Raw genomic sequence first — 22906 nt, 5'->3', positions numbered from 1 at the left:
ATCTTGTATACATATGGATTAAAAAAAATAAAAGTAATATATCAAAAGAGGAAAAACAGAAAAAAAAGAAGAGAGAAAAGAAAGGAGAAAAGAAAAAAAAAAGAGAAAAAAAAAATAAGAAACCACTCTTTGTGTTGATCTCAGCCCCCCATCTTTATCTATGCTTAAATAGTATAAATCATTCTATCTATATTTTATTCTCGTCTCTTACTTCTTTGCTATTTACCCCAACCTTCTGTAGATTCTCCCGTTCCTCTTCCTAAACCTCGTGATCCCTTCCGATAAAATTTAAGCAACGTGGTTCATGCCATATATTCAAATATAACTTTACAGACGAGTAATCAAACTTTCCCTTCTAGTAAAATTTGAACAGCGTAAATGATCTTTCTTAACCCCCTTTTCAAACAGTAGTTCAAAATAATCTAGCCAAGCTTCCCCTTCTTAGTAAAATTAAGCAGCGTAGATCAAATATTACTTTACACAGGAATCAATTTCTATCTTAAGATAATTCCAACCGACTTCCTCTTCTAATAGGATTTAAATAACGTAGTTCATTCCACATGCATTTTACCCTCATCCCTTACTTGTCTGATATTTACCACTATCAAATTTATACTAGCATTTGTTTAAAATGTAACTCAGAGCGATTTCAACCAACTTTCCCTTCAAATAAAAGTTAAATAGCATGGATCAAGCGGCGTAGATCAAATATTACTTTGCACAGGAATCAATTTCTATCTTAAGGTAATTCCAACCGACTTCCTCTTCTAATAGGATTTAAATAACGTAGTTCATTCCACATGCATTTTACCCTCATCCCTTACTTGTCTGATATTTACCACTATCAAATTTATACTAACATTTGTTTAAAATGTAACTCAGAGCGATTTCAACCAACTTTCCCTTCAAATAAAAGTTAAATAGCATGGATCATTCCACATATTCAAATAATACTTTCAGCAAGAGTCAGTTAACCTTCTATTTTAAAGTAGTCCCTTCTAACAAAGTTTAAACAACATAAATCATTCCGCATTCTTTTTACACTTATCTTAAGATAATCCCAACCAGCTTTCTGTTCTAATAAGCTTTAAACAACGTAAATTTTACCCTCATCCCTTGCTTGTCTGATGTTTACCACTATCAAATTTATGCTAACGTTAATTTAAAATCTAGCTCAAAGTAGTTTCACCCAGCTTTCCCTTCTGATAAAAATTAGTCCGCTTTTTCTACCGGAGAGGGGTCTCAAACCCCCATTCAGTCCTCAACTTTAGCAAGCATTTTAAAATGTCTAAATTCTCGATCTCCATTTTTCTGCTTCTCCGAGGGAGGAGGGGCTACCCCCTCCATCTTGCAGCCACATGGCCGGCCGCTTGCCTTCTCCTTCCGCTTGTCTCTCCTCTCTTCCAAGCGCGTCAGGAAGTCCCGCCTTCAGAGTCCTACAATAGAAATCTTGAGCCTCCGAAACAGAGTTAAGATGAAATCTTTGATTCTCAAATGTAACCGTGATACCGGCAGGGGCCTCCCATCTGTATCGAATCTGTTGACTCCTAAGCTCCTTAGTTAAAAAGGTGTAGTCCCTTCTTGCTTTCAGCATCTGAAAAGGAATATCTTTGAAAACAATCAGGTCCTGGCCGTCAACTCGGAAACTGTTATTATAAAACTTTTGTACAATCGCATTTCTAGATTCTTTTGTAGAGAAATGTATAATTATGTCCCTCGGGAGCTGTCTCTGTTCCGCTATCAATGAGTTCTGGCGATAGATTTTCCGAATCTGCCAATCAAAGTTAAGTCCCGGGCTTCCCAGCGCATGGCTGAAGGCTTCAGCAAAGGTCTGTTTCAAATTCTCTTGCTCCTTTTCACAGAATCCTCTGACTCTTATTGCAAATGCCTTCCTATTAAAATTTATCATCATAAGCTGTTGTTCAGTGTCTCTAATTTTTTGTTGTAAAATTTGAATATTGGTAGTCAAATTAAAATTAGCCTTCTCCAGACTTTCCAGTTTGTTCTCTATTTCAGCAGAGTAATCTGACAGGGCAGACACGGCTGCAAACGTATTCGCCTTCATCTGATTAACTTAAGACTTTAAATCATCATATAGTTCCAATACAAAATCCTTAATTTCTTGTTTAAAGGCATTAAACATTTTAAAGAGATATTCCTGTGTTAAAAATTCTCCAGTAGAGGGCATAGGAGACAAAGGCTGTGTTTCCAGTAAAGATTCTTTAAATTCTTTAGACACATTTGTAGCAAGACGCTTCTTTGACCTGGGTGCCATAATAAATAAACAAGTAAGCAGCGCTTCGCTCCCCTCTATTTCCAAAGAAGAAGAGTTTATTTTGTTAAGGAGCGGTCTGCAGGAAGATAAAACCGGCTAAGTACATCTAGTATCAATCATCCACGGAGAGAAATCGCCATTTTGAAGTCCATTTAGACAAAGAACAAAGAAGTCTCTAAGACAAATGGTGCTGGTATTTAAGATAGTAATAAAAGCATAAATCTCACAGGGGTGGGACCCGCCCGTATCAATTCTAGCTTGAAAAAACTTTGTTTTGTCCTGGGGGGGGCTAGCCTGTCTGGGGCTGCCTAGAAAAAAAAAAGGCAGCTGAGAAGAAATGGCTGGAGATAAGAGCTCCACTCCGGCTGGATCTAATCTCTTTCCACAGCCCGAAAAAAGAAAAAGGCTGTGGCTTACGAATAGACCCTAGCCTACGGAGCTATCCTCCCTGCCCCTTTCTTAGCCAAAAAGGGGTGCTATCTATGATCTTATTTAGATATACAGACCAGATCTCTGAGGAGCTCGGTGGAGCCCTCCTTGGCAACAGGCCACGCCCCCAGGAAGTCCGAGCCTGATTTTAATAAACATGACTTCAGCTGCAGAAAGTTTGCGTGCTCCATAAATTCAGTTACATAGTACCATCAATTTGGGGTTTAGTGACTTAATTTTTTATTCTATATTTTAATTTAGTTGCTCTAAACAGTTAACCAGTCAAACTGATTTTACACATTGATATTAATTTTCAGTCATGCTTATTGTATGCTGAGTTCAGTTTGATTAAAAAGCAATGTATCTTTATAAACAAACAATGGAAATTTAAGACATGATGCTATGTCTTAATTTAATCCTCTCCTTTTTTATTGGTGGACGGTACAGATAATATTTTTTTATTAATGATATTATTTTGTTACTATTCACAATTTATGTAATGATAATAATGTTTAATCCCTAGTAAAAGTCACCAGAACAAATCTAGACAAACTTTATCCTTGCATGGTCTCCCCACCTTCTTCAACACAGTAACCAGCCAAACAAATCCATAACCTTTATTTTACATATCAGATTAACTGCAGCTTGCTGTGCTGTCTGACCTTGGAGGAACAATATAACTCTTAACTTGGATAAATGGAAAGAAGCCAACTTCATTTAAGAGTTTATGACTTTGTTTTATTTTGATTAACCATAATTACAATCAAACATAGTTTACAGTTTGGACAACAAGCTAAACTAGAGATAATTTAAAAGAAAGCAAACTTCGTTAATCCCTTCTGAGGCGCATGAGAAGTATATTCATGAAGTAAAAGAAGACGGAGGGAGGCTCAAAATTGATATGAATTCAATTTTTTGGTCTATCATGACACAGTTAAACTGGTATTTGCTAACTTCAGGCGTGATGATGGTTACTCATTTAGACAGTTTTAAAGGAGAATTGGACAGATTCGTAGAGGATCAGATTAATAGTGGCTACTGGCCTTAATGACTATGATTTTAGAATCCTAGGCAGAAAGCCTGGAAAACCAGCTGCTGGGAAAAAAACCATAACTTCTCTGTATCTCTTTGTAAGTTGCTCAGATACCGCTAGTTGGGTCCATTCTGGACTAGACATGACTTTGGCGTAATCTACAAGGCCCTTCTTATATTTTTAGAAATGGCAATTAGCCCCAGATGTTCAGAATACTTTTGTCATCAACATTGCATATATTCACCAATACTCACTGAGAAGATTGTGGGGCCTTTTCACACTTGAAGCTGGCTCAGGTGCCAGGCTAGGAGCCTATATTTATCCTTTCCATGCTGCGAGAACCCAAGTGTTATGCTAGCATAGTTGCAGCAAATATAAACCCACTCAGCTGCTGATGCAAATAAAAGAAAATTCTCCCCCTTTTTTTTTTAAACATACAGGATGATTTGCAATGGAAGCAGCAAATAACTAAAAATGGCTAGAAGCCTATATGTGTTGCTTGGTAGCAGTATAGTTATTTTTCATCTTTTCTTTTTTTAATATTCTGTTTGCAGGAATGGCGAACAGAGCATCTAAAATAACCACTTTCACATTGCAACAAACACATCATCATTTGCTTAAAAAGAGTTATAATTACAGTTGACGAAGCATGGCCACCATAAAAATGCATTAGTTTAGCTTGACACATTAATTACCTGTTTTTGCAGATGTTTTTATATATTGTTGTGCGAACAGATTACAAAATAATTACAGGAAAGTCATATGGAAAACAAGCTAAGGGGGTGGTTTCTCGCCTAAATATTTTCATTCATGTGAATTTGTGCGAGGCACAGCTGCAGTATAAGCAAATGGGGAGAGAGAGAGAGAGAGAGAGAGAAATGGAGGAATCTCGAAGGATTTTCATTTGAAGGTCTCTGTCATCAACATTATCACACTTTTTATATCTTTCTTCAGAGGACAATCTTTTTTTTAAATAAACCAACATTGCTTTATTTATAAAAGTCTGATTCAGGTAAAACCCTCTGATCCTCATCAAATGAAACACAAATATCTGCTGGTATCAAGGAAGATACCTAAATAGGAAATGAATATTTTGTTTGAAGAAATATGACCTTGCTTGATTGCACTATAAAGACTAATTAAAAGCTTTAATATACCTCACACATATTACTGAAGCATTTTTATTTAAAAAAAAAATTCTCAAAAGCATAAAAATCTCAAGGATTATTCAGAAGTAACGTGACTTCATATTCTGTTGAAAATCTCAGGACACATGAAGGCAAATGTGTACTTGAATATTTGAAAATAATTAATTGTGACTTTAGCTTTTAATGTTTTTAGCAATACAAGGTGTTTTTTTTAAAGCAGGGATGTTATTATTATTACAGGGCCAAAAATTAATTGTTATAAAGAATTGGTATTATAGTTCTTTCATCAAAGGAGAAACAAGAAAGAACTGAAAATAGCACATTAAAAACATTTACATTGCGAGATTTTAAGTGGTTAATTACGTATAACATTCAATACATGTAATAGATAGTAAAATAAAAATCTAAAACTTGGTATATCTTGAAAATTAAGACAATTCTAAATCCAGTGAGTGAGTATCAGAGAAAAGTAGAAAGGAGAAACAAAAGAGGACAGAAATTCACTAATTGAATTTGGTGCTATCATAACCTACTAAACATTATATAACCAATCCCTAGATTTTGTTTTTTTGTTTCTTTCTGGGTATATGAGTGACTGTAGGAGTTTTAAGATAAAAAAAGTGTAGTAGAAATCTGAAGGCTTAAGCCATCCAATAGAACATCATTAAATCTTCAGGCTAGGCAGCTAAATTTTGTGAAAATTTGTTCTTGTATAGGAGTGAGTTTAAAGATTGATTGATATTATAGATATTACAGGCAAGATTTTATGGAAACACTGGGAAACATTTTTCATTTATCTCATGGGGATGTATATGTACTAACATTGGAGTGGAGAGGAAAATAAATTGCAATAGCTCAAGGCAAGACCCCACTCTCCTTTTGGGAGAGTCTGAAGACTGGGCTCTGCATGGGGATCTCAGTGGAACACGCAACATTGGGATTGATTAATGCTTTGAGAGCCCCCCCCCTGCCCTTTTAACTTGGATTATTCTATCCTTGTTTTAATGGTCTCCTTTTATTGAAATACAGGTTGTCCTCGACTTACGACCACAATTGAACCCAAATTTTTTGTTGCTAAAGGAGACATTTGTTAGGTGAACAAATGCTCCATTTTATGACCTTTCTTGCCACACCTGTGAAGTCAATCACTGCAGTTGTTAAATTAGTATCACGGTTGTTTAGTGAATTTGGTTTTCCCATTGACTTCGCTTGTCAGAAGATCGCAAAAGGTGATCACATGACCCCGGGACACTACATCAGTCATAAATATGAGTCAGTTCACAAGCGTCTCAATTTTGATCATGCGATCCTGGGGATGCTGCAACAGTTGTAAGTGTGAAAAACGGTCAAAAGTCACTTTTTTCAGTGCTGTTGTAACTATGACTGGTCACTAAATAAACTGTTGTAAGCCGAGGACTATCTGTATCAGATTTTTATATATTTTTTTCTATAAAATTTAGAGACATATATCAAATTCACAACTCTGTGAGATGTAAGCGACCTTGCAGATCTGAGTGAGATGGGCGGTTTCTAAACTTTGATATATAAACAAATAAAAATAAGGTGGGAAGAGAAAACACTTAAACAAGATCTAGGATTGGAAGAGCTACACATTATAGTGGATCATATTAGGGAATCTGTAGAACAGTTATTGGGAAAAATGTGAAGGCTGGGCTAAGTAGATCTTGCATGATTGGAATGGAGGGTGAAAGTGTTTCCATAAACTTTCTGTGAAATAGGATGCTATTACAGGAAAAAAAGGATTCAGTAGCATTATTTTGTATTTTGGGTGTTCAGACGTCACGGATGTTTTTCTAGTGATGTAATATCATACTATAGTAGCCACTTTTTGATGAACATCCTGTGGTAGCCATTTGGTGATAGGAGCAACAAGGCATTAAAACTTCTATTGTGACCACTTTTCTCAGATCATAACTGAAAAAGAAATTGTTGCAGAGGTTTCAGGCTTATAAATATATCCCTTTATGGTACACAGGAGAATCAAGTCCAACTCGTCGTGAAGCCGTGAAGAGGAAGACTTCAGAATATCTGATGAGAGCAGAAAAAATTTCCAGCCTTTACTGTAGACCCTCATCAGAAGATGGCTCAATATTTGGTGTAGGTTCTTTTTATTTCTAAAATAATTTAATTTTCTTGTGTTGGTGTACGCATATGGACATATGTTGTGTCTCCTTCACAACTGATTGAATTTCTTTATGGTTAACAGTATCAAAATATAAATGTGATAGATAAATAAATAAATAAATATGATTTATGCTAAATAAACGAATGCATGCACATATGGAATAAAGGGCTAAAAACATAGTGAAGGAAAATATCCCACAGTCTTCTGGTCCTAGTTGATTCTTCAGAAATGTTACATATTTATCCATTATTAGTTAAGAAAGAATACCACACTCAAAATCAGCATTAGCATCATTATACGTAGCTAAGGAAAACACTTTTTTAATTTTGTCCTTGTTAGTGAGATAAGAACAAGTAAATTGCTAGAGAGATTTCTGTGATTCTGAATTTACAGAAGATGGATGTAATCCTTAGATCTTATTTATGAGGATCAGGCAATCTGTTATCTTGAGTACAGATTATGTGTGTATTAGCGAAATAATTAGTGACAGGATTGTCTCAGATTGGGATCCTGGTGTGGTAAGTGTGAAGTGTTAATTCTTCTCTTGCTGCAATCTGCCAAGCAAAAGATTAACAGAATAACTGAATTGGAAGGGACCTTGGAGGTCTTCTAGTCAACCCCCCTGCTTAAGCAGTTAACCCTATACCATTTCAGACAAATTGTTGTCCAGTCTCTTTTTAAAAACTTCCAATGTTGGAATATCCACAACTTTTGGAGGCAAGTCGTTCCACTGATTAATTGTTCGGTCTGGAAAGTTCTCCTTAGTTCTAGGTTGCTTCTCTCCTTGATTAGTTTCCATACATTGCTTCTTGCCTTGCCTTCAGGAGCTTTGCAGAATAGGTTGACTCCCTCTTCTATGTGGCAGCCCCTTAGATATTGGAATGCTGCTATCATGTCACCCCCTAGTCCTTCTTTTCATTAAAGTACTGAGTTCCAGCAACTATTCTTTGTATGTTTTAGCCTCCAGTCTCCTAATCATCTCTGTGGCTTTTCTCTGCACTCTGATTCACTGATACTAGTGGGGACTTATTAAACTCCTCTCCTCCTGGGAAGAGAAGGAGAGAAAGGGTCAGAACAATGCTCTGGTCCTGATCAGATTGAGCTTTCCAGGAAGTCAGTTTGTCAAAACCAAAACAAAAAAACACTGCTTTCAGAATACAAACAGTGCAGAAACGCATAATTTGAGATAAAGTGAAAGGTTAACGAGATCAGATTTGGAGAAAGCAGATTGGGAACATTGACAGTATCCTGTAGGGATGTGATAAAGAATGTCTTTATGGCCATCTCTGAATACTGAAAGTTTTTGATGCTGTGATTTTTTTACATGCAGTTTTTTTTTAAACAAAATAGATAGAACTAGTATGACATTTGTAGTATTGAAATTGCTGTATTTTTTCTTGAACCCCAAGCCCAAGAACTTTTGACAAATCTTGGCTTTACTCTACCCTAGTAACACCAACAATATAGTAATAAAATAATAAAATGAGCCTCACTGGGTCCTTTTTGTTCTTACTCTTTGAATATTTTCTACAGCTCTTGTGTGATTATTGATGATTGCACTGGTTGTTAAAATATTAAAATTTCAGGTTCCCATTTGAATCACAAAATGACCATAGAGTCTTTAGACCATAGAGCTTTACTTTAAACAATCCTGATAATAGTTGAAGCTCTTCAGTGGAGATTGGGGAATGGTGCAAGGTGAGCATACAGAGGAATAATCTGTTGAACTGAACAGCAGTTAACCTGCTTTTTAAGCCTGTTTTCATAGAGAGAGAAAAGAAACTGGAGAAATCTCTTCTGCAATAGATGTCTTCATGTAAGCTTTGAAGGATTCCTCATTTCTCCCTACTCCTGTGGACTGCTTAATTTTAACTTAATTTGTAGACATGCATATGCGTGAAGGGGGACCCAGCCATAGCAGAGACTGAAATTAAAATTCCCTTAGGGTTCTTTCCAGCCTTATAATACTGATCTGCTTAATGAAAGACAAATTTCCTTATATAAAACTCTGAATTCTATGTGCAAATTGGCATAATTATGAGAAGTAATCTGTCTATTTTGTCACTAGTAAATATGACTTGAAGGAGGCTGCACCTATTTATGCAGAATTGTGTAGCAAAAGTGTCCAGGATGTAAAAGAATGGATGTGAGAGGCCCAGACTCAAATAAGTTTTGGTGTATATCCTAGCCTTAGCCTTGTATTTTCAAAATCCAGTTTTCCCAGTATTCCTATTTACATTATCTGGGATGAATTTAACAAAGTGCAAGCTGGAATAAAATGGAAAAACTATGAAATTTACCAAAAGCAACCCACAGCAAATTTGGGGCACTCTTATTCCCAATACATAGGTTATTTTTGAAAAGCCAATCAGAGTGGAACAAGCTTCTTACAGTGCCTATCCATGTTTATCAAGTGAAAATGTTAGGAAAAAAAAGAAAAGAAAATTATAGCAAGTGTTGTCTGTCTTTTAAAACTTACAAGTCCTAGACAGGACAGAATAGGGGAAAACTTCCTTGAATGTGGAGAAGTAACCTTTTTACCTTCTAATTCTTTCAGTAATTCTACCTGGGTAATAAAATAGCCTAAAGGCCTACATCCATCCATCCATCCATCCATCCATCCATCCATCCACTCACTCACTCACTCATTCACTCACTCATTCTTTCTCACTCTTCCTCCCCTCGAAGTTGCTCCTGAAAATTTCTGAAAATGTTAAGACGTCATCAAGCTATTTCTTCATCTTTTAATTCACAGACTAGTTCTAGTTCAGCCTTTAGACTGTCCTCCGTATAAGAAGAACCCATACTTTGCTTCTAAGCTGCCATACCAAAAGGAGTTAATTTCATATTTACAGGCAGCCTTAATATGTATTATTCATGCAGATTTTACCTCACTTGTTCATGAAATGTTATGTAGAGTGTGGCTTGTGATAGTAGGACAAAAATAGAGTAATTTAAATATGTGAAAAACATTAAACCTGGGTTTTCTCTGATCATGGCCCTGAACATGAGTTAGATGTAAAGCATATTATCTGCCTCAAACTTAATTTTAAAAATTATAAACAGTTCTATGTTACCTAATGAACTATATTTGGGCATGAACATGAGGGTGTGAGTTTTCAGGCTTCTCTATATTTTGAATGATCTTGAATATTGCTAAATGATGTTTGCACCGTAGGTGCACTTTTGCAAGAAAACCCGGGAAAGAAAATTGTTCATGAGGGTTAGTCATCTGGAATGTCTAATTTGCATTAGCAGTACCAAGTATACTTGTGGTCTTTCTTTTTCAAATTAATAACAGTGGTTCTTCTATACAAAATAAAATAAAATAAGTCTTTCGGTGATTTCACTGGAGACGTTCCCTAGTGCAGTGGTCTCCAACCTTGGCAACTTTAAGACTTGTGGACTTCAACTCCCAGAGTTCCTCAGCCAGCAAAGCTGGCTAAGGAAGTCTAGGAGTTGAAGTCCACAGGTCTTAAAGTTGCCAAGGTTGGAGACCACTGCTCTAGTGTGTTCCCTCAATACTATACCTAGATTTAGGACACATAATAAGCTCTTATGATTTAATGAGAGTCTGCAAATTCTTGCCTACATAAGTTAGCCCTTAGTTCTGGAAATCTATGTAGAGGACTGAGGTGACAGTGCCCAGAAGTGTAAAGTGGCCTTTTCTATTTCAGATTGCAGTTTTGAGTGGCATGTATTGCCATCAGGTTGGTGATTATAAAGATGATAGGCAACTGAAGATGACAAGGAGAAAGAATGCTTCCATTTAGATGAGAAAAATGACAGTCTGTAACAAGGAAGATTAATATTAACTTATGTGGCTTTACTTATGGGTCATTTGTTGTATTCTTAAGAGTAATACATTCCTTGGAATTCTGTAGTAGATCTCATCAAGGTTGAAAATTTAAAAATAAATTTATTCATTTAGTAACAAATATAATTCTCCTCAAACTGTCTTCCAAGTTAAGGCATCGCATACAATATTATTTATGGATATGCTTTTTTTATGACCCTGTTTCTGTTCCTTTAGAATTTGAGTAATAATGTGTATGAATAACTTCTCCAGCATTGTACCCGAGTTTTCCTGCTTGCGCAAAGAACTGTATGAATTGTGAATATTTTAAAAATATTAATATTCCTTTTTGCCCTATATCCATTTTCATCTCTTGCAAATTATTTACTATCAACTTATTCCCCCCCCCCTTTGCATTAAGGACAAACAGAAAACTTCTTTCATCTGCCTTCCCTCTGATTTATGATAAATTTAGTTTCCTTCAGCCTGGCATTTGCTTCAGCAGGCAACCTTCCTTCAAGTACCACCCTGATTGATGTTGTAATCTTTGATATCTTCCATTAGCCTCCAGGATCACTAAGTTCAAGGCCCTCTTGGAACCTAAGGAGCCCTGCCGAGGAACTGAAGGCCTTTCGAGTCCTTGGGGTGATTGACAAGGTAATTCTTCAGTGTCTCTTCAAGAGTTCAGTCATAAATCGACTGCATGCTGACATTCTGTCTTTGAAGCTGCGGTTCTTAAGGATATGAAACAAAGGAGGAAAATGACTCAAATGCATCTGCACTTTAAAATAACAAAAGTAGAAGGAAAAGAAAGGCTTTTATCTAAGCAATTCATGTAAGGTCATGCAAAATATATTTGAGTAAAAGAATTATGTTTGGTTCCATTCTGTGAGAATGGCCTTGATTTTTTTTAAAAAAAATGCTCTGCACACTTTCAGAAAGTTGCCAAGATGGTACCAGGGGACAAATAACTTTGAAAGAAGGCAAGTTGGAAAATTCGACAGCCACTGAAAAGCTGGCAGCCCTAACTGAAAAACTAAGGTCAAATTTCTTCAGTATTGTGTACTACATTTTTGGTAGAGCCAATTATTTAATGTTTTATAGGTCTGCTGGTTCTTCTTTCCTCAAATCTCCAGGTGATACAAATAATGAATGAGATGTGGGTAATTGAAATACCTAGAATAAAGCTGAGTTTGGTCAAATGGTTAAGGCACAAGGCTAGAAACCAGTAGACTGTGAGTTCTAGACTTGCTTTTGCCAAGAAAGCCAGCTGTGTGACTTTGGGCCAGTCATTTTTTTTCAACCCATGAAACAACCACCACAGTCACCATCTTATTTATAAAAATAATAAAGGCAGGATATAAAAGTCTAAAATATATAGGGATGCTATATTTTGTATTACCAAACGAAACTGGGTTAATAATAGGTTATAAAGAAAGATACTGAGGGGAAATATTTGGTATAGCTTAGCCAACTTTGTGAGCTGAATGTTGAAAATCCTTTGCTCCAGTGCCAATTCATTCATAACTTTGATTAGTTATTGATAGACAATCAGATCTTAGGCTTGTTTGAATTTTTGAAATAGATTTGCAAAATTCCTAGGACAATTATGGAAGAAACTATAGAAATATTAATGTATAGAAAGCCAAGGAATAAATATACAATGTTTATGTGTTGCTATGATCTTCCATGAGTTCCTTAAGAGAGTTAAAATGCCCTTTCAAGATAGTTGTAGAAAAATATATTTCAGTGGAATACTAAACATTCTTAGTCTTCTTTAAAATATTATACAATGCCTGATGGTATGTGAACTAGTATCAGAGACTAAATTCTAGTGGAAGCTGAACTTGGTACACATTTGCTAGAAGGGAGAAGGGAGCTGAATGGATTATAGTGACTAGAATAGAACCACCTGCTTTACAGTATATTTATGTTTTTTTCTTGTTAATAAAAAAAGGCTGTGGGATTTTGGCTGACTCAAGGTAATCTTTGTAGCAAATGGGCTAATCAAATCAGGAAAGGCCAATTGGTTGCTGAAGGTGAACCAGTTTAGTCTAAACCCTAGCAAACTTATTATATTATAATCTATGTGTAGCAAATAGGAAGGGGATTCCAATTTGGGTATGTATGTGCATCTAAGAGAGTAAGACTGCCTTTTATGTTAAAACTGGCTTTAGATTTATGACAGTGGCCATAATGTCCATGAAAAGAATGATTTGTGTGGCAACAATTTATATCTAGCCAAGTGTCTGGGGGAATAAGATGTCCCTCAGAATAAATGGATACATACTTCTACCATTGTTTTATATTACATCTCTGCACTGTTATCCTTGTGATTAATTATCATATTAATCAATCATTGTCTATAGGCCAGGAGTACACAATCTTTTGGGGGGCCTTGGGCTGTACCTGACCACTGAATAGCATGCAAAGGCTGTAGCCCAAAACTGGCACTGCCAGGATTGGTGGAAGCAGGAGAAAAATGAGGTTTGGTTTAAATATTGTACATGAAATATGTTGAGTATGATCACTTGTTACAAACATAACAATTTCTCCTTTCTTTTGCTACATTCATATTACAATTTGGTAGAAATCTTTGGATCATTTTTTCTCAACTTTGGCAGCGTGAAGATGTGTGAAGTTTAGCAATTTGAAGACTGATTAGGGAATTCTGGGAGTTGAAGGCCACACATCTTCAAGCTGCCAAGGTTGAGAAATGCTGGTCTGGATTGGAAATTGCACTAGATAATGCACCTTTGTTACAGGTGTTTTAGAACTGCAGAATCTAGACTGTTTAAACAATTAAAAGAACTGAAGCCATTATAAACAATTGAGACATCCTTTAAATTAAAACATAAAAATGGAATTGTGTTTATTTTTAAGAATCTTAATCAGGTTCCATGACTTAGCAACAAGTGCTTAAACTTGTATTTAAAATTCCTTTCACTAAGAATGGGAGGAAACTCACCCAAAAGCTTGTCAATGCAATAGCTGAAAAGTGATTAACAAGCACCTTCCAAAGTGATTAGAAAAGGAAGTATGCAAACTCAGTATCCTTTTGAAGATACCAACTGTGGTTTGAGTAAGAATTTTATTCTCTCATCTCCCAGAGTGCTAAACCTACCAGACACCACTGTATTGCGGTCTCCTCACAACAATTAAGTATATGGAGCACTTGTGGATGAGCTCAGGTTCGCTCCTTCTCTGAAGAGGCTTTACAGAGAGACGATTTGTTGGCTCTTCATTCTGCCGTAATCATTGGGGCAAATATTCAGTTTGCCGTTTTTTCCATGCAAGTCAAAACTTTTCAAGTTCCTCAAATCTTGTGGAAAGAAAGAGAAGCCACTAATGTTGTGGCATCTCCCCCCCCCCCCGGAGCCCATCCCCGTCCCCCCGGTCTCTTGTTTAAGCAGCAACTTTTCTTTCCTATCCAGGACCCCGTTCTTCCTGGTCAAATGCAAAACTGATTATTTAAAACTAAAAAGAACCTTTCCATAATTTGAAAGGGGAATCAGAAAAAGTTATCTTCTGGGGAAAAAAACCCCCAAGGAAACAACATGGGTAGTGTGATGTGGTGGTAAAGCAGTTTTCCCAATTGGTAGGCCAGCTCAATTTACTTTAACAACCTGTGGAGATGGAAGGTTTTAGTCTAGACTCTTAATTCATCCAGTTATGTCCTTGTGACCTTGGCAAGGAGTTGAATAAGGTGACTAATGGCTCGCCATATTCTTTGCTTCTGGTGGCTTGCCTGTTGCCTGCCTCTGGGCCCACGGCTCCCTTCTGCCAACTTCTATATTCCTTCGGCCTCTAATCTTGGCACTTTGATGCATATGTTCTGAAGGTGGCCACCATGACTTGGGGTGGCAGCAGATGGTAACCCTTCAGGCTGCCACCAGCTACGCGGGTGTTAAGTTGGAAACTTTGCTTTTGATGAAGAGTCAGCAGTGCATATGAAAGAGCTCTTGCTGCAGAAGTATCTTTTAATTAAAAAATTAGCATACTGAAACAGTTGCTAATGTCTATGTGTTTAAAGGCATCTAAAATCAACTATTTTCTTTAGGCTAAAGAGTGATTATTTACCAGCATTTTGCTCCTAGTTTTTTTCTTTTTCTTTTTCCAATGTATTTATTTATAAACCCTTTTTTTTTCTTTATAGCAGACTGAACTGCTGGATCCCAATCAAAACACTCAGAATTTTATGTGTAATTTTGTGAAGTGGGATAAAAGTAATGTTGACTTCACCTCTCCCCACATAAGCCCTTTGTAGGAAACAAGGTTGCAATCTGTGTAATACTTAGCTGACAACAAGCCCATTAAATTCAGTGGGAATAACTGTGGCGTAAACTACTATGTATTTGTGCTTTCTATCAGCATGTATCTTTGCACAATAGAACTAGAATCAGAGTATGTTTAATTTTTGAAATCCAGAAACTAAAGAATTCTTAATCTTTTGGAGTCCTCCCTTCTTCTAAACTTACTCAGTGCTATCATACATTCTGTTCCATATATAGCAATTTGTCCTAATTTACATACATTTTTGTACCTTTAATACTGCTCTTGGAGACTGAAAGTACTGTCAAAGCACAAAGACTCCTTTGAAGGGGCTGATGTGGTTTTTCTAGTTGTTTAAAAAAACATGATCTGCATATTTGTCTTTAATGCATTTCTAGGGCGTTTGCCATCATTATTTTGAAAAATAGTAGACAGATACTACTTTGGCTATAATATTATTTAAAATAAGCTAGGTGAAACTGGAGCCACCTGGGCCAAGTCTGGCTCCTAAGGAGCACTGCCTGATTCTTTATTTATTAAGGAAATTGGTAATCTGAAGTTTTATCCCCTTGGTTAACTCAGGAAAACATTGACTGACTTTAAGCAGTTTGAGCAAAAGTTAGCTCTTGCTGATTTGCAAGTCAGTCTGGTTGCATGATTCCCAGTAACATAATAATAGCAATAAAGCACTGCAAGAGCATGGCATTGGGTTGGGTTTTCCTTTCTAGCCCTTCCAGTAAATTGTTATCTGCTTCAGGATAGGGACAAGTAGTAGTTATCAAGGTTTCTTCAGAAATATGTGTTGCAGTGGGGGCTAACTGCAGAAAGGGATCAGAGATGAATTATGGGTTATCTGCTTTGCATTTTAAAAATCTTAAATAAGTTGTAGCATCTTCATTTAAAAGAATCAGTTATTTTAGGATGCACAAGGTTTTTGCCCAACATTGTGGAGAGTTGCTGATAGTAGGAGTAGGCATTAACAGAACAGATGGACAGATGGTTTGCCCTGATGTAGGGAACCTTCCTCTCTCCTTATTATTTTGATACATGTAGCACTACAATAGGTAAAGAATCTCTGTAATCCAGATGCTGTAAGTCTACAGTTGTTTTGGTTGTGCTGGTTAGGTGGATGGGAATTCAGAGTGCAAACTATTTTTGGGAGGTAGAAGGGCTAGCACTAGCACTTAGACTTATATACTGCTTCATAGTGCTTTATAGTCCTCTCTAAGCGGTTTACAGAGTCAACATATTGCCCCCAACAATCTGAGTCCTCATTTTACCCAGCTCGGAAGGATGGAGGGCTGAGTCAGCCTTGAGCCTGGTGAGATTCGATCTGCCAAACTGCTGGCAGCCGGTGATCAGCAGAAGTAACCTGCAGTACTGTGCTCTGACCACTACACCACTGCAGCTCCTCTACAAGTTCTCCACTGTACCAGGATATGTGAATACACCTAATAATGCACCTAACAATATCTTTCCACACTTCTTTGGTAAACAGTGTATTCAGTCATTAAAAAAATGAAATAAGGAAAAGATGAGCAATCTACTCAGTTCACTTTTTCTCATTTGCTGTCTCTGACAAGGGCATCCTATTGGCATCCTATTTTTTATAGAGGCATCTATGGCATCCACCATCACAGAGAAATTGTATCAAACCATAGGCTGGCAAACCTACCATAAATGGTAACTCCACATTTGACAAGAATAGGATGTGTGAACTACACTCAAGGTTATTCTCTGGGATTCTGAAGCAGCTAAGAAAAAGTACCCTGATATAGCTTATGATCTGTTTGTGACTGACTCCTGCTTAGATAACATATTCAATTAAAGCTTAGCTGCATAGTAGGTAAATGTAGATAAACAAATACGTGGAATTAAAAGAAGCTTTCTTTTAATTGTAACCATCCCAATAATGATATGCTTATCAAAGGTAATTATTTCATGATGGCTTGGCTATAGCCGTTGTTTTATCCTGAAATGAAAGTCTGTGTTGGGTGCTTTTGATTGGGAAGACGGTCATATCAAATTAGTTCAAATTAGATTTTTGTCTTTAGAAAGGTGAGCAAAGCCATGAGCAGTGTTATTAAATTGTGTATTCTACCCTATAAATGATCTAGCCCTCTTGAGGGTTAAAGAAGTGATTATTCTGTCCTTTATGCTGATGGCTTCACTACCGATTAGCCCAGTGTTGGGTTTTTTTTTGTTTTGTTTAAATGCTTGGCTCCTTATGATCTTTTGTGTATGCAATGATAATATTAATGCAGAGTCGTAAGCCCATTCATTAAGAAATGACTCTAAAATGAGGTTGCTTGGTGTAAATTTGGAGAGCTGCAGATGCTGTGTACAGACGTTTCTTCATGCTATTAGCCGTATGGCTAATAATTTCCAAGTGTCTAAAGCTCTTGTTAGCAAGAGTGCTGGGGTGTTAAGAATGGCTCTATAAATAACTTTAAGAAGGGAAGTTGAAGGTGCTTCTTTTTAAAGACTATTGTTAACTAAATATTATTGCCAAACAGATGGAAAGCATTCACCAGCCTGATGTTTTTACTCTAATTATATTATCTCCAGTCCTGTACGGCTCAGTTGAAGAGGTGTATCCAGGGGCCAATTTATAATCATTTAACCAACACCTGTTTGGGAAAAATTGACAGTCAAAGGGCACATTAAAAAAAAATCACATATGTTCTTGTATTTACTACCTCAATGTGAATGTTAGCTAGCTGCAAATAAACTTGGTTGAAAAGACAAAGTCCCTAGGAAAATTGATGCATCATTTTTAACCATTTTTATCTATTTTAATTTGGCATGTCATCCACTCCATGTCTTGTGACTAAAGAGGGACTTGTCTTCTTCTCAATTGTCTTCTTATGATTTATCCTATCAGTTCCTAGTCAATTTTAAAGTTGTCTTCATTTACTATCTTGATGAAAATTTCTCAATTTATGACATAAACACACGTTTAAAACATGCTTCTTTTCCTTCGGCATGTGTAAATTCATATTCATAATAGGCAGCATTATTACGGAAATGTTTCCTAATTCTACATATGGGTAGCCACACGTGTTGTGCAATTCTGCACATGTGTGTATGCGCAATATACATATATTGGATTTAAGATCAGATAAGCCTTTATCATCCTGCAAATTAAAAAACTCATGTTCAGAGTTATTGTAATTTTTTTCCCCTGAGATGAGTTTATATTACAGGTAGCCAGAAAATACAAGCCTAGGTTAGATTTTATCACTCTTTGGTCCTATTCCACAGTATGCTTCACCTCTGATATAGTCAGATTTCCTTAGCAATGGTCTGGCAACACATTGTAATCAAACCAGAAACCCCTGTTAGGAGTACTATCCTTCCTGAAGGGATGCGGTCGCTCAGTGGCTCAGAAGCTGAACTTATCGATCAGAAAAGTCAGCAGTTCAGCGGTTCGAATCCCTAGTGCCACATAATGGAGTGAGCTCCCATTACTTGTCCCATCTTCTGCCAACCTAGCAGTTCGAAAACATGTAAAAATGCAGGTAGAAAAATAGGAACCACCTTTGGTGGGAAGGTAACAGTGTTCCGTGAGCCTTCGGCATTTAATCATCACATGACCATGGACAGGGCTGGCTCTTTATCTTTGAAATGGAGATGAGCACCACCTCCTAGAATCGGGAAGCACATATATGCGAAGGGAACCTTTACCTTTTACCTTACTTCCTGGAGCAGCGTGGTAACACCTCTCTCCGGGAGGGAATTTTCCCGCTCCTCCTAAAGGATGCGGTGGTGAGACCCCTCCTGAAGAAACCTTCTCTGGACCCAGCCATTTTGAGCAACTATCATCCAGTCTCCAACCTGCCCTTTGTAGGGAAGGTTGTTGAAAAAGTGGTGGCCTCTCAACTCCGACGGTCCTTGGATGAAATGGATTATCTGGATTCCTTTCAGTTGGGTTTCAGGCCTGGTTACAGCACGGAAACTGCTTTGGTTGCGCTGATCGATGATCTCTGGCGAGCCAGGGATAGGGGTCACCCCTCTATCCTTGTGTCCCCCCTCCTATTTAACATCTACATGAAGCCGCTGGGTGAGATCATATGCCGACATGGGATTAAATACCATCAATATGTGGACGATACGCAGTTGTATCTGTCCGCCCCGTGCCAACTCAGTGAAGTGGTAGAAGTGATGTGCCAGTGCCTGGAGGCTGTCAGGGTCTGGATGGGTATGAACAAGCTTGCACTCAATCCCGACAAGACCGAGTGGCTATTGATGTTCCCTCCCAAAGATTGGCCAAGTATTCCATCTCTCAGGCTGGGGGGTGAAATTATACGCCCCTCAGAGGGAGTTCGCAATTTGGGAGTCCTCCTGGATCTGCAGCTGACTTTAGAACACCATTTGTTGGCTGTGACCAGGGGGACCTTTGCCCAGGTTCGCCTGGTGCACCTATTGCGACCCTACCTGGATCGGGAGGCCCTTCAGATAGTCACTCACGCCCTTGTGACCTCAAGACTGGATTACTGTAACGCGCTCTACATGGGGCTGCCCTTGAAGAGTGTTCGAAGACTTCAGCTAGTCCAGAACGCAGCTGCACGAGCGATTGTGGGTGCACCCAGATACACCCACGTTACACCTATCCTCCGTGAGCTGCACTGGCTACCCATTAGTCTCCGGACTCGCTTCAAGGTGCTAGTCGTTACTTATAAAGCCCTACATGGCATCGGACCTGGGTACCTGAGAGACCGCCTCCTGCCAATTACCTCCCATAGACCAATCAGATCACACAGACTAGGCCTTCTCCGGATCCCATCTGCCAGCCAATGTCGGCTGGCGACTCCCCGGGGGAGAGCCTTCTCTGTTGCAGCTCCAGCCCTCTGGAACGAGCTCCCTGTGGAGATCCGGACCCTTACTACTCTCCCGGCTTTCCGCAAAGCCACTAAGTCCTGGCTGCTCCGGCAGGCTGGAGGGCTGTTGAAGTATCCAGCCCCACGGTAACTATGAATGTTGTGTATTTTAAATTGTTGTTTTGTCTATTTATCCCCTTCCCCTGTTTATTGTAAGCCGCCCGGGGTCCTTCGGGAGTGGGCGGCATACAAGACCAATAAACTGAAACTGACCCAGGCTGGCCGTGCCCCCGAACCAGTTCCCTGGTTGCCGCTGCGATCTTTTTTTGGAGTTCTGCACATGCACAGAACAATTTCCATTGAACTGCACATGAGCGCACAGCATGCATCCAGTGCACGTCCGCACATTGCGTGCATGAGAAAACTGGCAGTAACGCTGGCTAGAACTCATCCCTGCATCCAGGTCATCGCTGTCCCAATGGTGCTTTTTCAGGAGGCAACTGGACTTTCTTGTTTGTTTTTGAAGATCCCGAGGATACAGATAAACCTGCAAGTGCTTGAACAAGCCTCTAAAAGGATGCAAATGACCAGCTGTCATCACCCAGTCAGAGCGGATAAAGCTTCTTGGATGAGAAGCGAAACATCTTCAAAGAAAAACAAGAAAGTCTAGTTACCTCCTGAAAAAGCACCTCTGCGACAACCATGACCTGGATGACTGAGAATCTCTACAGTTGTGTGGGTTAATATATCCCTTTTTGGTGTTGCAGCAACACATAAGCAACCTTTGTCATTGATCCATTAAAATACGTTGTGGGAGCAGTATCGATCACTTATCATTATCCCAGTGTGTGTTAAATTAAACCAGAACATTAGAAATGAGAAATACCTATGTTGGCTGGGCTGGTTTGAGGTAAGAACTGCTATTTCTGCAGCCCAGTTCCAAGCATGACACAATTGCTGTGTGAGGAGAAATGCGGGGCTAAGACTGTTCTCAAGCTATACAGTATGTCCTTCAGGAGATAACATACAAGGCAGTTGCAGAACAAACCCTTTTGCATTGTGCATTGGTGGCTTCACTGTGTGAAGTAGGCAAAGTGGAGCCTACAACTAAGCAGGGCAAATGCTAAAAAGAAAAACAATGCTGGCTTAATTGCCAGAAAAACACTAGGTGGTTTGTAAAGATAAAATAACAGTTTAAAATAGCAAACAAAAACCATCCACATTGGGAAGCAATAATACAAACAATACACATCAGCAGGGTTACAAATCGTCTTCTTATGGGGATTGTTGATAAAAGCTAGATCTTAATAACTTTCCTAAATGTCCACATGGTCAGAATCATAAGGGCTTTGGGGGGGGGGAATGTTGTTCCAGAGGGCAAGCAATAGCTTCAAGGAAAGCCCGTTTCCAAAGTCCTGCAAGATGGCATTGCTTTGCTCATGTGATTGGAGATTGGTGATCCTGGCAGATTTCAGTGGACAGGCAGAGGCAGTCATAGTCCTGCTAGTGTCTAGGCCCCAAGATAGGAGGAATTCTTTAGGACATCATTTCTCAACTTTAGCAACTTTCAGATACATGGATCTCAACTTGCAGAATTCCCAGTCACAAATTCTTGGAGTGAAGTTCACACATCTGAAAGTTGCCAAAGTTGAAAAATACTGCTCTAGGAGGCCATCAACACACTGAATTACATCTGAAACCCAACTAGTACCAGCTGAACTAGTAACTAGTACCAGCTGTACTAGTAACTAGTACCAGCTGTACTAGTAACTAGTACCAGCTGTACTAGTAACTAGTACCAGCTGTACTAGTAACTAGTACAACTCATGCAGTAAAGGTATCAGGTGGATGAAATGAGATATACCCATGTAAGCACTTGCTTATTGCATTCAGGACAATTTAAAGAGGTGTGTGCATCCCATTGCCCCTTGGTCTGCATGCGGCCCTGGACAGCAGCCCCACAAGATTGTAAATGTTTAACACTATTGTGTGATTCATATGCAGTGCATTAGCTTTATTATATATGCTTTATATACAGCCCAAAACAATTCCTCTTCACTCAATGCAGCCCAGGCAAGCCGAAAGGTTGGACACCCATGAATTAAAGCTTCCGCATGGTTTTAAAGGGAAGCCCCATGTAGAGCATATTGCATGTAGTAGCTCAAGTGAGAGGTCTCTAAAGTATGATTGACCATGAATAGGTCTTCCCAAATGATAAATGAGCATAAATGCACCAGATATATCTGTGCAAAGAACCTTAGAGGTTGCCACTTGCTCATTGTCTTTTTAAGAATGAATTTAAGACCATTCCACCTCCGCCAGACTCCATTAGACTCCAGGCACTGGGGACAGGATTTTGACTAGTAAGCATGGTTAGCTTTTGGCCATATATTAATCCAAGCTGTTCTAGAGGTAAGTAAGTTGACAGTTCTCACTGCATCTTGTTTACATTTAAAAGTTCTACATGAGATGGGTAGTATAAGAAACTTCAGGGCTGCTTGCTGTGCCTTACAGAATGATACATAAAACTTTAATTCTGGTGCGGTATGTAAGCTGGGTCCAAAGAATAGCAATAGCAATAGCAAACTTTGAGGGCTTTCATGCGTTTTTTCTAAATTGACTAAGCTTACAAGATTTGTCAATGAACTGTTCTTGGAACTGCATACATTTGCAGGTGAAAATAATTTTGAAAGTAAAAAACGCTGTTATTTTCATGTCATCCTTTTGTTTTTAAATAACATAGCAAATGTTCTATTGCGTGAGATTACAAGGATGCCCATGCTTTTTCTCCTGCCATTTTTAATGCCTATAAGTATTTCATTCACAATAATTAACTGCTTAAAATATGCTTCTGCTAATTAGAGATAGATTTTAATTGATAGTATTACTGATTTACTTTTAAATAATCAGGCTAACTGATTCATTGATTAAGCTATCATATCTTATAAAAAAGAAATTAATTGTTATGCATATTCCTCCTGTCAAGT

The 22906-nt window shown here is 38.2% G+C and overlaps 1 protein-coding gene across 2 annotated transcripts in view; it reads left to right on the top strand.

The window, feature by feature from the left end:
* RPS6KC1 (ribosomal protein S6 kinase C1) overlaps positions 1–22906 on the top strand; it is a 113261-nt gene that overhangs the window by 50422 nt on the left and 39933 nt on the right. For both annotated transcript variants that reach the window (XM_032216424.1, XM_032216423.1), the window contains 2 exons: positions 6882–7003; positions 11392–11484. In XM_032216424.1, the coding sequence (XP_032072315.1) occupies positions 6882–7003; positions 11392–11484 (215 nt within the window). The remainder of the gene's footprint in view (positions 1–6881; positions 7004–11391; positions 11485–22906) is intronic.

The sequence above is a fragment of the Thamnophis elegans genome, chromosome 4 (genome assembly GCF_009769535.1).
Source record: "Thamnophis elegans isolate rThaEle1 chromosome 4, rThaEle1.pri, whole genome shotgun sequence".
In the NCBI taxonomy this organism is placed as follows: domain Eukaryota; kingdom Metazoa; phylum Chordata; class Lepidosauria; order Squamata; family Colubridae; genus Thamnophis; species Thamnophis elegans.
The sequence above is the reverse complement of the archived record's forward strand: the minus strand, read 5'-3'. Positions and strand labels throughout refer to the sequence as shown.